This window comes from Triticum aestivum, chromosome 6D, assembly GCF_018294505.1.
Source record: "Triticum aestivum cultivar Chinese Spring chromosome 6D, IWGSC CS RefSeq v2.1, whole genome shotgun sequence".
In the NCBI taxonomy this organism is placed as follows: domain Eukaryota; kingdom Viridiplantae; phylum Streptophyta; class Magnoliopsida; order Poales; family Poaceae; genus Triticum; species Triticum aestivum.
In genome coordinates, this window is record NC_057811.1 from 80664701 (window position 1) to 80676115 (window position 11415).

Below are 11415 nucleotides of genomic sequence, written 5' to 3' on the forward strand. Positions count from 1 at the left end.
TTTGAGGGATGCTATCCCGCGTAAGAGCAACTTTACCAGATACACAGAATACAATAATAATAGATGTGCGAGCTTATTATGGGACTTCTATGGAAGACATGGTTCTCCATTCTTATTAACCAGCTAAATACATGTGAGTTGCTATGTGATAACATGGTAGCGTCAACTGTGTTGTGACAATGTTGGTGGCAATCAGCCCCTGCTCGGAGAAGGGTGGCGAGAAGAGAGATGTGGTCGGGTTTAAGATCTCACCGGGCCCCGGCAGACGTCCATCCATGTCACATAGATAAAAAAATTATAAAATTGCAAAATGTGACTATCACTAAAAGATAGACAATTTTCTCTAGAGCATGGTAAAATGTAAAAAGAAAAAAAATCTGAAAATCGTAACATGGCAAACTTACAAATAGTTGTTCTCCCACATTTAAAAGGCCATTATTCAAAGATTTTTTGAATGAACCCAAAAAAAAGGCATGAGAATTTGCGTCTGTACATGGTGGCAAAAATATTTGGATTAAATTTGTTAAGGTATTTTTACTACATTCATGTAGACACAAAAAATGTGGATTAAAAGTTGCCATCTGGTAGAACACAAAAAATGTACCGTATAATGTTTAGTAGTAATTGCCATCATGTTTCATCATGAAGTAAAATTTCCCATGGTCTACATCAGCACTCCATAAAAAGCTTCCCGTATGTTTAGCATTCTTGTTACTCCGCTCAGGGCCACCATCACTGTCCAAAGGAACGAATTTTCTTAACAAGCAAATAAGATACAGTAGTAGTGTTCTCTAATTACAGTGAAGATCAATGTAGAGCTAGTTTTTGGGCAGGAGCACGTCGCGGACCAGCTTGTCGAAGTTTTGGTGAGACGAACCGCCGGGCATGGCCGCGTTGACCGCGCTCTCCTTCCAGTTCTCTGCTCTCTTCCTCATGCTCTTGCCCTTCTCCCCTTCCATGATCTCCCTGATAAGTCCGGCGACGGCGTCACGCCGGACGTTGCTATCGATCTCCATGCCGACGCCCCACTCATTGCACTGATACCTGCAGTTGGTCTGCTGGTCGGCAAAGAACGGCCAGCTGATCACCGGCACGCCGCCGCACAAGCTCTCCAGCGCCGAGTTCCAGCCGCTGTGGGTCAGGAAGGCGCCCACGGCGGGGTGGTCCAGCACCTGCTGCTGCGGGCACCAGGACGCCATGAGCCCGCGCCCCGCCGTCTCGGCCAGGAACTCCTCGGGGAGCACCGCGGCGTCGCCCTTTACCAGGTCTCGGCGGACGATCCACATGAACTGCTTCCCGCTCTGCGCGAGCCCCCACGCAAACTCCACCATCTGCGCATTGGTCATGACAGTGATGCTGCCGAAGTTGACGTACACGACGGAGCCGGGCTCCTTGCCGTCCAGCCACTCAAGGCACTCGTTCTGCTCCTTCCAGAGGCTGAGGTTGATGGCCGATCGCGGCGTGGGCATCTCCTCGTGCGCCAGCAGCGGGAGCGGGCCGAGCGTGTAGACCTTGGGCAGGCCGAGCGCCTCCATGGCCTCCACCGCCTCGCCCTCCAAGTCGCCGAAGCTGTTGAGGATGACGGCCGACGCGCCGGCCGTGCGCTCCGTCTCCCTGAGGACGTAGTGCACCATGTACTCGTCCGGGTCCGTGGTGCGTATGAAGGACGGGAAGTCCCTGAGCCTCATGCTCCGCAACCCCGGCACATCGTCCACCGGCGTGTCAAGGTATCCGTTCGTCAGCTGCTCGGCGTCTGCACGCGTGTAAAAAAACAGACGTTCAGATAAGAGCTTCGATCAACAGCTGTCAATGGCCGCATCGAGCAGAAATGCTTGACGCGCGCACTATAACAACAAAACAAAAACAGCACGTACGGAAGTACCTTCGAGTGGGGCGAGGCCACGGCCGATGAGGAGGCGATAGTGGCGGTACCCGAGGTAGCTGATGGCGCTGGCGGTCCAGAGCTGGACGTAGGGGAGGCCGAGCTCGTTGGCGGCCTCCATGGAGAAGCCCATGACCACGTCCGAGACGACGCAGGTGACGGGCGGGTGGCCGGTGGCGGGGTCGTTGAGCCGGGCGAGAAGGCCGCGGAACGGCCTCAGGCAGGTCTCCGTGGTGGACTTGCAGAGCGCGGGGATGTCCTGGGTGACGTCGTTGTCGTCGGACGGCGGCAGGCCGTCGGGGATGGTGGCGAAGCGGAAGCCCGGGAGGCCGGCCACGACGGCAGCGCCGCGGGAGCGGACGAGGCGCGCGTGGTTGTACTCGGTGTTGACGAAGGTGACGTCGAAGCCCCGGGCGTGGAGCAGCTTGGCCACGTTGAGCATCGGGGTGATGTGCCCCTGCGCCGGGTACGGCAGGCACACCGCGTGCGGCTTCCCGGCGGCAGGTCCCATCGAGCCCATCTCTTCTGCAGATGACTTCTTCTTACCCTCCGTGTGCTTCGAGCTGATCAAGATCGGTCGATGGCAACAATGGCTTCCTGGCCGGCACTTGCTTGGTTTCGGTACTTGGTTGGCTGGGGATCGATGTGAATTGGCTTCCTCGGCACGGGCGGCTGTATTTATAGGCACGGCCTGCTCAGGTACTGCTGCTCCATTTTGTATCAGTATTAGCAGGCAGGAGGCTTGACAGTGAGAATCGCCATTTTGGTACGAATAACGCAAGTGATGACGTATTAGGATCGTGCTGGTTGGACGAGTATATTGTTTGTTTATTGCACCATGGCTGCTTCGAGGATGGAGACTTGTTGGTCACTTGGTCCTACTCCTACCTCCGCGGAAAGCAGCCGGCATGTGATCATGTACGGGTCAGCGTGAGGTCGGTACGCGCGCAACGGCGCCGCATGGGCAACAGCGGCAAGTTGGCAGCCGCCCCGGCGAGCCGGCATGATCTCCAGCACCGGCCATGTGCTATACGTGCGTGCTGAGATCGTCGGTAATGCGAAAACAAACATAGTGTAGACTTTTTAGAACGAAGGCTCACGAAGAGCCCGGCTATCAACCGGTCAGGAGTTACAACAAACAACCAAATTACAACGGCCAGAACGATACAATGGGGAACACTGGACTGAAACGCTAACTACAACCTTCACAGGCAGCTAATGAAAAGGAAATTAAGATTACAGCTTGCAAAGGCCGAGCACTCCACACTAGGATCATATGTAGTAGAGTAGAGCAGCAGAGCAGGACATAGCCGACTTTCGAAGATGGCCATGCTCCAGGAACACCTAGAGAAGAAGGGGAACAACATCTTCCATCTCTATCACCGAAGAGGGACCCTACCCCCTCGCCATGGCTCGTAGGCGCCGCACCGTCGGGATTTCGAGAAGCTCACTCTAGAGCTAGAAGAATGTCGCCCTCACATCGAAAGGTGGACATAGTGCGGCCACTTCGATTTGGGCTATCCCTAGCCGGCCGCTCCGCCACGGTCCATGTCCAACTAGGTGGAGATAAGTTTCATGGAAACGGACGACGAAGAGGAGGCAGCTCAATCCCTCACTTGCAGAGCCTCCCAACCACATCCAGCCTCCCTAACGGCGCCTCCAGCAAGGTCACGACGCGCAAGGCGCCGCCGCCGCCAAATCCGAGAGGATATAGGGTTTTCACACGGGCAGGGTGGGTCGGGGTGGAAGCAGGGGACCTCGGCTGCGCCCCCATGGAGGAAAGCAGCGCCCTTGGGCGTTGCCGTCGCCGGACCGGCCGGACCGGCCAAGGTTTCTCCCGGTCCCCTATCTGGCCACCAACACGCACCAACGCCGGGGCCAGAGAACAAATCACTAGCCTCCGCCGACGGCGAGAGAGAGGCAGCAGGGAGAGGGATTTCGAACCTCCAGATCTGATGAAGAAACTTCGCGCCGCGGCCGGATTCCACCAACCACCCGCCGCCCGCGCGGCCAGGCACGCTGGCCAGCACCCCTGCGAACGCCGCCCACCCCCGACGGCGCCGCCTGTCCGGTTGGGGCCGCCGCCCCAGGAACCGCAGGCCTCCGAGAGGGGATGGATCGCCGAGATCCCCGCCGCCACCTCCACTGGCGCCCGCGCAGGCTTCTCGGCGGCCGTCTCCGGTAGCGGCGAGGGGATGAAGGGAGTGGAGGGGGGTGGCGGCGGCCGCGGAACCCTAGTCACCCCCGAGTCGCCTAGGGGGCGACGCGAGGGCCGGGAGGGGGGGAGGGGGTGGTTTTCGCATGAGTTCTACATAGTGTAGACTCAGTAATGCTACACGTACAAACGAGTTACAGGGTTTTACAAAAGAGGGTTAACTTGATTGGTTAAGAGTTCGTAAACTTATGTATTGTCCGTACGTTTAGCATTTTTGGTGTAGACTCCTTATTAGCACTCTTTATGGCTTCAGTTCTGCTGGTGATCGATCACGATCAGTCGTCCACAGTGGCGGTGTGCTTGCGTACGCTCCTACTCCTAAAACTAGCTACCTCGATGGTTAGCAAATCTGTACACCTACTCCTCGACCCGTAACATTGGGCTCTTGCCATGCAGTTGCCATCAGCGTGGCCTCTGGCCTGTCCTGGGGTATGGGAACCAAAGAGAGAAGGCAAAAACTCTCGGGACATAATTCGTTTTCTTTGGACTAGTAAGCTTGCACGTGCAACGCATGTCCCAAACATTGATCTTACTAAATAGTAAGCGTTCACGTGCAACACATGTTTCATGTAATATTATAACCAGATATGAGATTCACATGCATAGAAAATATATTTTTGATAGTACTAAACATATTATAAATCAAGTTATAATTTAAAATGAATATTGAGAAACAGTGTAATTTAACATCAGGTGCATGTAGCTAGTAAAGACACATCTAATTATCTCAGGACTTCTTATACGCTTAAACAATGCTTGTACAATTGGATGTTCTCTCTGGCTTCATTCTCGTACTGAGAATAATAGCAGTCTGTTGAGTGAATAGGCAGCTGCTAAGCAGATTTGACCATATCTTTAAAGCTTGGCTGCAATGGTCAAAAGTTCTTAAAATGAATTACGTTAGATCCAGGAATGGAAAATTGAACCAAAAATAAACAGGGAATATTATCCGACACTGGTCTAGGCAAAGCTTTCACAAACACATTAGGGTAGGAAGAAGTCCAGTGATTGAATGTTGGGACGTTGCAGAGCAAAAAAAACAGCTCAAGACAAACGGAACACATTACTTTAGGATGAATGATGCCCAAGTGCCTGATGTAATCTTATTGTCCTCATCAAGCAAATAGGTTTTCCCAACAGCTAGCAGCTACTCTGATCAAACCATTGCGGAAATAAGCCTAACCCCAAAGCTGAATCTTGAACATCCCTAAAATAGTACCTGTCATAGTTCAGCAACTTTGCGACTTCTTGTCTGGCGACTCATGGAAGGTGGATCGGGAACGGCATGTTTGACTCCGCAATGGCATAGTCATCATGATAGAGCGGCGGAATTGCGCCGAGCGCCATGTCAGACCGGAACATATCCCCTGAAAGTAAAATAAACACTTTGCTGTTGTCTCAATGATGAAACACGTTTTCTTTTTTTCCTTTCAGTTTGGATTTTACATCGTATACGCACTGGCTTGCTCATCGAAACTTGCTATACCCAAAAATTATCTTCATTTTACTAATGAAAAAACATATTCCCTGCGATCGGAAATAAGTGTCGTGGTTTTAGTTCAAATTAGCCACTTATTTCTGATCGGAGGGAGTATTATTTTCCCACTTATACATATTTTTTCCCACTCATACATATTTTCTCTTCCAAAAATATAACGTTATCAATCCGCAAGTTCATGCAAGTGTGAAATGTTCATATTATTTTTGTAACACAATTGCCCCAAAGGTACTGAAGAGAAAATGGACCTTTACACATAGAAATGAGAAACATATACCTGTTCTGCTCAAATTTGAACACAGCACGGTCCAAAGGGAAACCCAGCTGAATCTGAACCTCCAAAGGACCAAGAACATGCTCTACGGCTCTAGTATGTAGGTTGACAATGTTGAATAACTAAGAAAATGTTTTTTTTTTTGAAATGAAAGGGGTTTCCCCCCTGCCCCAACTTTTTATTGAATTTAAGAAAATGTTTGTAACAGTCAAAAGGTTACATGAACGGATATTTTTTGAATTCTGTCTCACTGTCGCTGCCTTCGGTGGTGGCTTCGCACCGGCTTTGTCAGGCATGTAAACCTTCCTATAAGTATAGATATAAACTAATTTGGATGAAAATAACAAGAGAGATAAATTTGAAACAGAAAGTTGTTAGATTCACAAAAATCACTTGGCATTCTTAGAACAGCCAATATGAACCATACTGACCATTTGTGTCAATTTTACCATAAGTTTGTAACATCTATTTTGACTATATCACAGAAGAAGTATGCGCTCCTTTTAAAACTTTGAAGTTGTATTGACAGTCATATTATCTCAACGAATTAACTCTGGAGTTGTATCTATATATAGCATTATAATCTATAGTAAAATCTCTATAGATTATTAGATATCCATCAGTACATTATATGTATTATAGGACATGAAGTGTTCTTACCCAGTGAAACATGTGGGTCAGATAATTGAGGTACTTCGACATTCACATCAACGGCTGCATCTTTCTTTTGTAGCCAAGCCGTTCGTTACTTCTTTAGGTATTCTGCTTTCTCATTTGATAGCTCAGCATACCAACCTTGACCTGTTTGTTTTCTCTGTCTGACTATTTTTTTTTATCAAGTTGAAGATCAGCACAATAGACCCGAAGTGGTCGGACCCTTCCCCGGACCCTGCGCAAGCCGGGAGCTACATGCACTGGGTTGCCCTTTTTGAAGATCAGCACTCATGGAGTTGTAGTTACACAGGCTACAAAAGGACATGACCACATAAGTCACGATGATGATTAAATAGTCAATCAACATAGTAGGACCGAAAGGTTACGAACAAACCATTTATACGTCTGTAGGTTTTGTCACTCGGATGAGTACATTGCACAGACCTTGACGAAGAAGCAGGCGCGTGTGCTACCTGGTCCGTGCCAACACTTTCCAGAGCTGCAACCTTCTTTTCCTGGCGGGCTAAACGATGCTTCTGGAGAAATTCTGCTTTCTTCTCGTCTGACATTTGGGCATACCACACCTGACCAGTGGCCTTTTTTTGTTGGAGATGGGGAGCTCCATTCCCCTCTGTCGTTGTGTTTGTTAGATCTTTATACAATGGATATCCAGGTGGATAATTGTTCTCCATCTGCAATATTAAAATTACAAACGATAAATCATGTGGGAACACATAAAGGCTGCCCAATTTGGTGAAGAAAAGCAACTGAAAAGCACACCATGTCTGCTCTCACTGGTATTCCACCTTCAGAATTTATTTGGCCGAAACCTATATATGTAGCTCCTATGCATGGTTATGTGAAAATACCTTAAGTCGAATATTGATTTTCATCTACGAAATAGTGTGTTACTGAATATAGCATAACAATTTATTCCCCAAAAATATATGTTCGATTAAATTTGTTTGCTCGCCAGTTTAAACAATAACTGGCTGGTGTAAGGAAAAACGTGCTGATGTAAGCTTTGTAAGTATATGTCAGTACAGTCTTTTTTGTGAACGATGATCAGGAAATATCCATTGCATTGGATAGCTTAGAAGTGAGAGTAAAATAGCACCCATAGGCCATGTATATTCAACATGCACGAAGTTGAACATACTCTGAACCAGTGACACTGAAAATTCAATTTTGTTTCAGAAATCTGCATGCTGCTGCCGGACAGTACCTGGGCAACGTGTCCTGCGGACGCACGGCAGAGGCGGAAATGGGCCGCGGATCGGCGACGGAGGGAGGCGCAGGTGACGGCCGGGATTACGGCGCCGGAAGTGGACCACTCTGCTGGTCGGCGATGGGCGAGACGACGACGGCAAAGCAGCCGTGCAGGGAGGGGAGCGCGGCGCCTCTCGTGCCCGTGCTCGATCTGGATGGCACCCATGGCGCAGCACGATGTGGAGCAAGCGGCAGGAGAAACGGGAGGCGAGGACGACCGGCGTGGATCCGGCGTCTCCATAGAGGCGGCGCTGCATAGAGACAGAGAGGGAGCTGGAGGTGAGAAAACATGGAGAAAGGAAAGAAGGAAGGAGAAGGAAAGGAAGAGAAGGAGAAGGCAGGGGAGGAGCGGCGGGCAGCGGGCTGGCGATCTGCATCCTCTTGGACACGCCGCTGCTCCAGGACTTCTTCGTGGCCAACCTGGAGGCCACCATAACGGCCGGTGGTTTACCTGCAACCTGCCGATGGTGGTAGTGTACATTGATTTCTTCTCCTTCGCCATGGTTGCCGCATCCAGCACCAGAAGATGGATCAGCGCCGCCATCAGATGGGCTCATCGGCGGCGGCAGTCCGCGGTCCAGTCCGTGGGGCAGCAGAGGATGATCCGCTGGGGCGGCGCGTGCAGATGAAGGCACAGGTCGAGGAGGTGGCTGGCGGGGATGTTGTAGGGAAGAGGTGGGGCGAGGTGTGGGGCGGTGGCGAAAACTGCCCCGACGGCGTGGTCGCCAGAGGGCAGAGGGCAACGACGTGTTCGTGAGTGATGGCATGGTGGGTAATTAATTAACGTAATGGCATGGTGGGTAATTAAAGCATAAAGCGTGTTTAGTATGCTGGAGAGACGTAGACCATCCGATTGCAGGTTTTGATGGATAGGATGATTTGGTTCTCCGCCCTCTCGTGTTTTTATCTCTACTATTAATTAATCTCTACTATTAAAGGGGATCGAACGTCGTAATGGTTCGACCTCGATTGATCCCCCTTCCTTCGACCAAAAACTATCGCCGAACTGCCACACGCACGCAGCAGCCCACCAACTCAGCCCACGTACGAAAAATCACCAACTCAGCGCCCGCAAACAAAAAAATACACCAACTCAGCCCATCGACCAAAAATCAAACTTCTTCGACCCGCCAACGAACGCCAGTTCTTCCTGGCGTGCGAGCTCCGTCGAGACGCCAGTTCTTCCTGGCGTACGAGCTCCATCCACACGCGAACGCACGCCGCCAAAACAGAAACGCGAGCTGTGGGAGCTGCAGCCTCTGCTGATCGTCTCGCTCGACGGTTGTTTCTGCGTCATCTCCTGAGCCCGCCTACCGTCTTCTTCCTCTCCGACGGCAAAGGACGGATATCCAACTTTGTTATGTTTCATGCTGCCCATCACGCCCTAGGTTTGCCATCCTAGACTCCTGTTCAATACTTCATAATGTTAGTACTCAGATTGCATCTTTAACTTTTACTCCAACTACATTAGCACTTATTCCGCAAAGTTACAAAATCTAATGAGTTATGCCACCTGTTCTGTTCGCACGGTTAAGTTCATATATTGGAGACCCTGTTCCGTAAAGAATATTGCCCTGTTCCGTAAAGGATATTGCTAAAGTCCTATAGTATGTCATATCATTTTTGTAATGCAAAAGGACTGCAGGTTCATTTTAGTAAGAAGAACATGTGTTGAAACTGTCAAAAAAAATCTAGGAAATTCTGAAATTGCAGTATAAGATTAGGTAACCTCAGACCATGTTTACTTTTACATCATGGCAACAAACATGCCTCGCGACAGGAATAGTGATAGAAGGAAATACTTTCATTTAAGCTCACCTCCAGAATCCTTTATATTCCAGATTGTTTTAACGCGACATAATACAGAATCCTGTATAGTCTTTTTCGCACCACGTGGAGACAGACATCTTTCTCTCCACTCCTTCCCCTCCACCTTCATTCTTGTCGCCATGTCTGAGCCCTCTTTTAAAAAATTGAACTTCTACAAAATCTTGCACTTTATAAACTGAAATATACAAACTTCGGCCGTCAACATATAATAGCACAATCATTTTAAAACCATATGCGAAGAACATGTCTATGAAAATGAACAAGTGAGTCCAAAAAGCCTGTTAAATGAGTCACCAGAGGTCATATCATTTTTGTAATTCAATTCATATCATTTTTTAATGCAAAAAGACTGCAGGTTTATTTAAGCTTCTATAGGACAGAAAGATGTCACAGGACAGAGAGCATCTCTATGATAAAGGAAAAAAAAAGGTATGTGTATGCCAATCACATGTCTGCACATAAGGTATTCAATAAGCTTCACAACTTAACTTACATTAATCTTATCAGTTGTCGAATATGAGAGGACACCCAGATCACAACTCACCAATACACACCGACCACCATCTGGTTTTTTCATACGCGAACAAACAGGCACTACTAACTACAGTGTTTCGTCTTCCGATGATGATGACAATGTGCCCACGCAACTGCCTATGATGATTCCTATAGCCGGCAATCTCAAGGCCTTTCAGCCAGTGCCGCATGTGGAAACATCAATCGGTATCGCCCTCACACACGACTTTTTTTCAGTTTGCATCTATACATTTGTTAAAACAAAATGGTTCTTCAGGAAATCATTCTCGTGAAGGCACTTACTATGATCACCATGCATCACTTCGAGGAACAGAGAGAAGCATTGATCATAATATTGGTTCAGACATAGCACTTGGACTCGACACTGAAGACACTGTCCCCGAGCACATTGCTTCAAATGATATCATTAAACCAGATAGAAAACAGAAAAGGCGAGACCAATATATGGCACGGAGAAATAGATTAACACCTGAACAGAAGGAGGAAATCAATGCACGTCGCAGAGAAGCTAGGAAAAAAACAGAGGAGGAGAGGACTGCCCGTCAAAGAGAAGCCAGGCAACGAATGACACCAGAGGAGAAGCAACAGAGTAACACCCTTAGAAGGGCGGCCTACCAAAATATGTCAGTCCATGACAACCAAGAGACAAACACCTGCCGAAGAACACGTCTGCAAAACAAATCACCTAAGGAGAAGCAGAACATGCTAGCTCAGCGCAAGAAGAGACTCGCGGCTAGGCGCAACACCCCTTGCGCTGAATCCATCATGGTGGGTCGTAAGTACATCATTCATGGTGTTACTATGCGGCCTAACTTTGAAGAACTGGAGTGTAGATACATTCAACACACATATGAGTGTTCCTTCAGCGCAAGGACATTTGTTGAGTCTCTCTCACTTCAATTTCCAACATATCCCAAGCATTTGATGCCGTTCCAAGAAGTTCAGAGGTGTCCAAGAAACACTTCCGTAGGTATGCATTCAAGCATATAATACTTACTAACATAGAGATAATCTTGGTATATAATTTTGACTAATGATAATTGACACAGACATAATTGGCATAGTCGTTCATTATGATGGACATGAACGCATTGGGGGATACCCAGGTGCTGAAATATATAGAGAGGTCACCTTCATGGATATGTGTTATGTGTAGTTGGTACATAATAGTTCCAACTCTTTTATACCGAATAATCGAAATTAGTTCAAAAAGTCCTTGACATGGTTACCATTTTAAAAAATTCCACATTGTAGGGGCA

The 11415-nt window shown here is 48.5% G+C and overlaps 2 protein-coding genes across 5 annotated transcripts; both read right to left on the reverse strand.

The window, feature by feature from the left end:
• Positions 1 to 736: 736 nt before the first annotated feature.
• Positions 737 to 2551, reverse strand: LOC123143693 (7-deoxyloganetin glucosyltransferase). Its single transcript, XM_044562646.1, has 2 exons — positions 1883 to 2551; positions 737 to 1753 (listed from the first exon to the last, which is right to left on the reverse strand). The coding sequence occupies exons 1-2, from the start codon at positions 2400 to 2402 to the stop codon at positions 819 to 821; spliced, it is 1455 nt and encodes a 484-aa protein (XP_044418581.1). The 5' UTR covers positions 2403 to 2551; the 3' UTR covers positions 737 to 818.
• A 2229-nt stretch (positions 2552 to 4780) lies between these two features.
• Positions 4781 to 8544, reverse strand: LOC123141159 (uncharacterized). 4 transcript variants are annotated; one of them, XR_006470183.1, is made up of 4 exons: positions 7749 to 8544; positions 6918 to 7215; positions 6530 to 6834; positions 4781 to 5464 (listed from the first exon to the last, which is right to left on the reverse strand). XR_006470183.1 is itself a non-coding variant. In XM_044560380.1 (4 exons), exons 1-4 carry the CDS (start codon positions 8303 to 8305, stop codon positions 6812 to 6814), a joined length of 678 nt encoding a protein of 225 aa, XP_044416315.1. In that variant the 5' UTR covers positions 8306 to 8544; the 3' UTR covers positions 4781 to 6811. The 4 variants fall into 4 exon arrangements, 2 of the variants coding, with proteins under 2 accessions (XP_044416315.1, XP_044416314.1); XR_006470184.1 differs by having other exon boundaries at positions 4781 to 4963; positions 5317 to 6834; XM_044560380.1 differs by having other exon boundaries at positions 4781 to 6834; positions 7749 to 8043; positions 8244 to 8544.
• Between the last annotated feature and the right edge of the window lie 2871 nt (positions 8545 to 11415).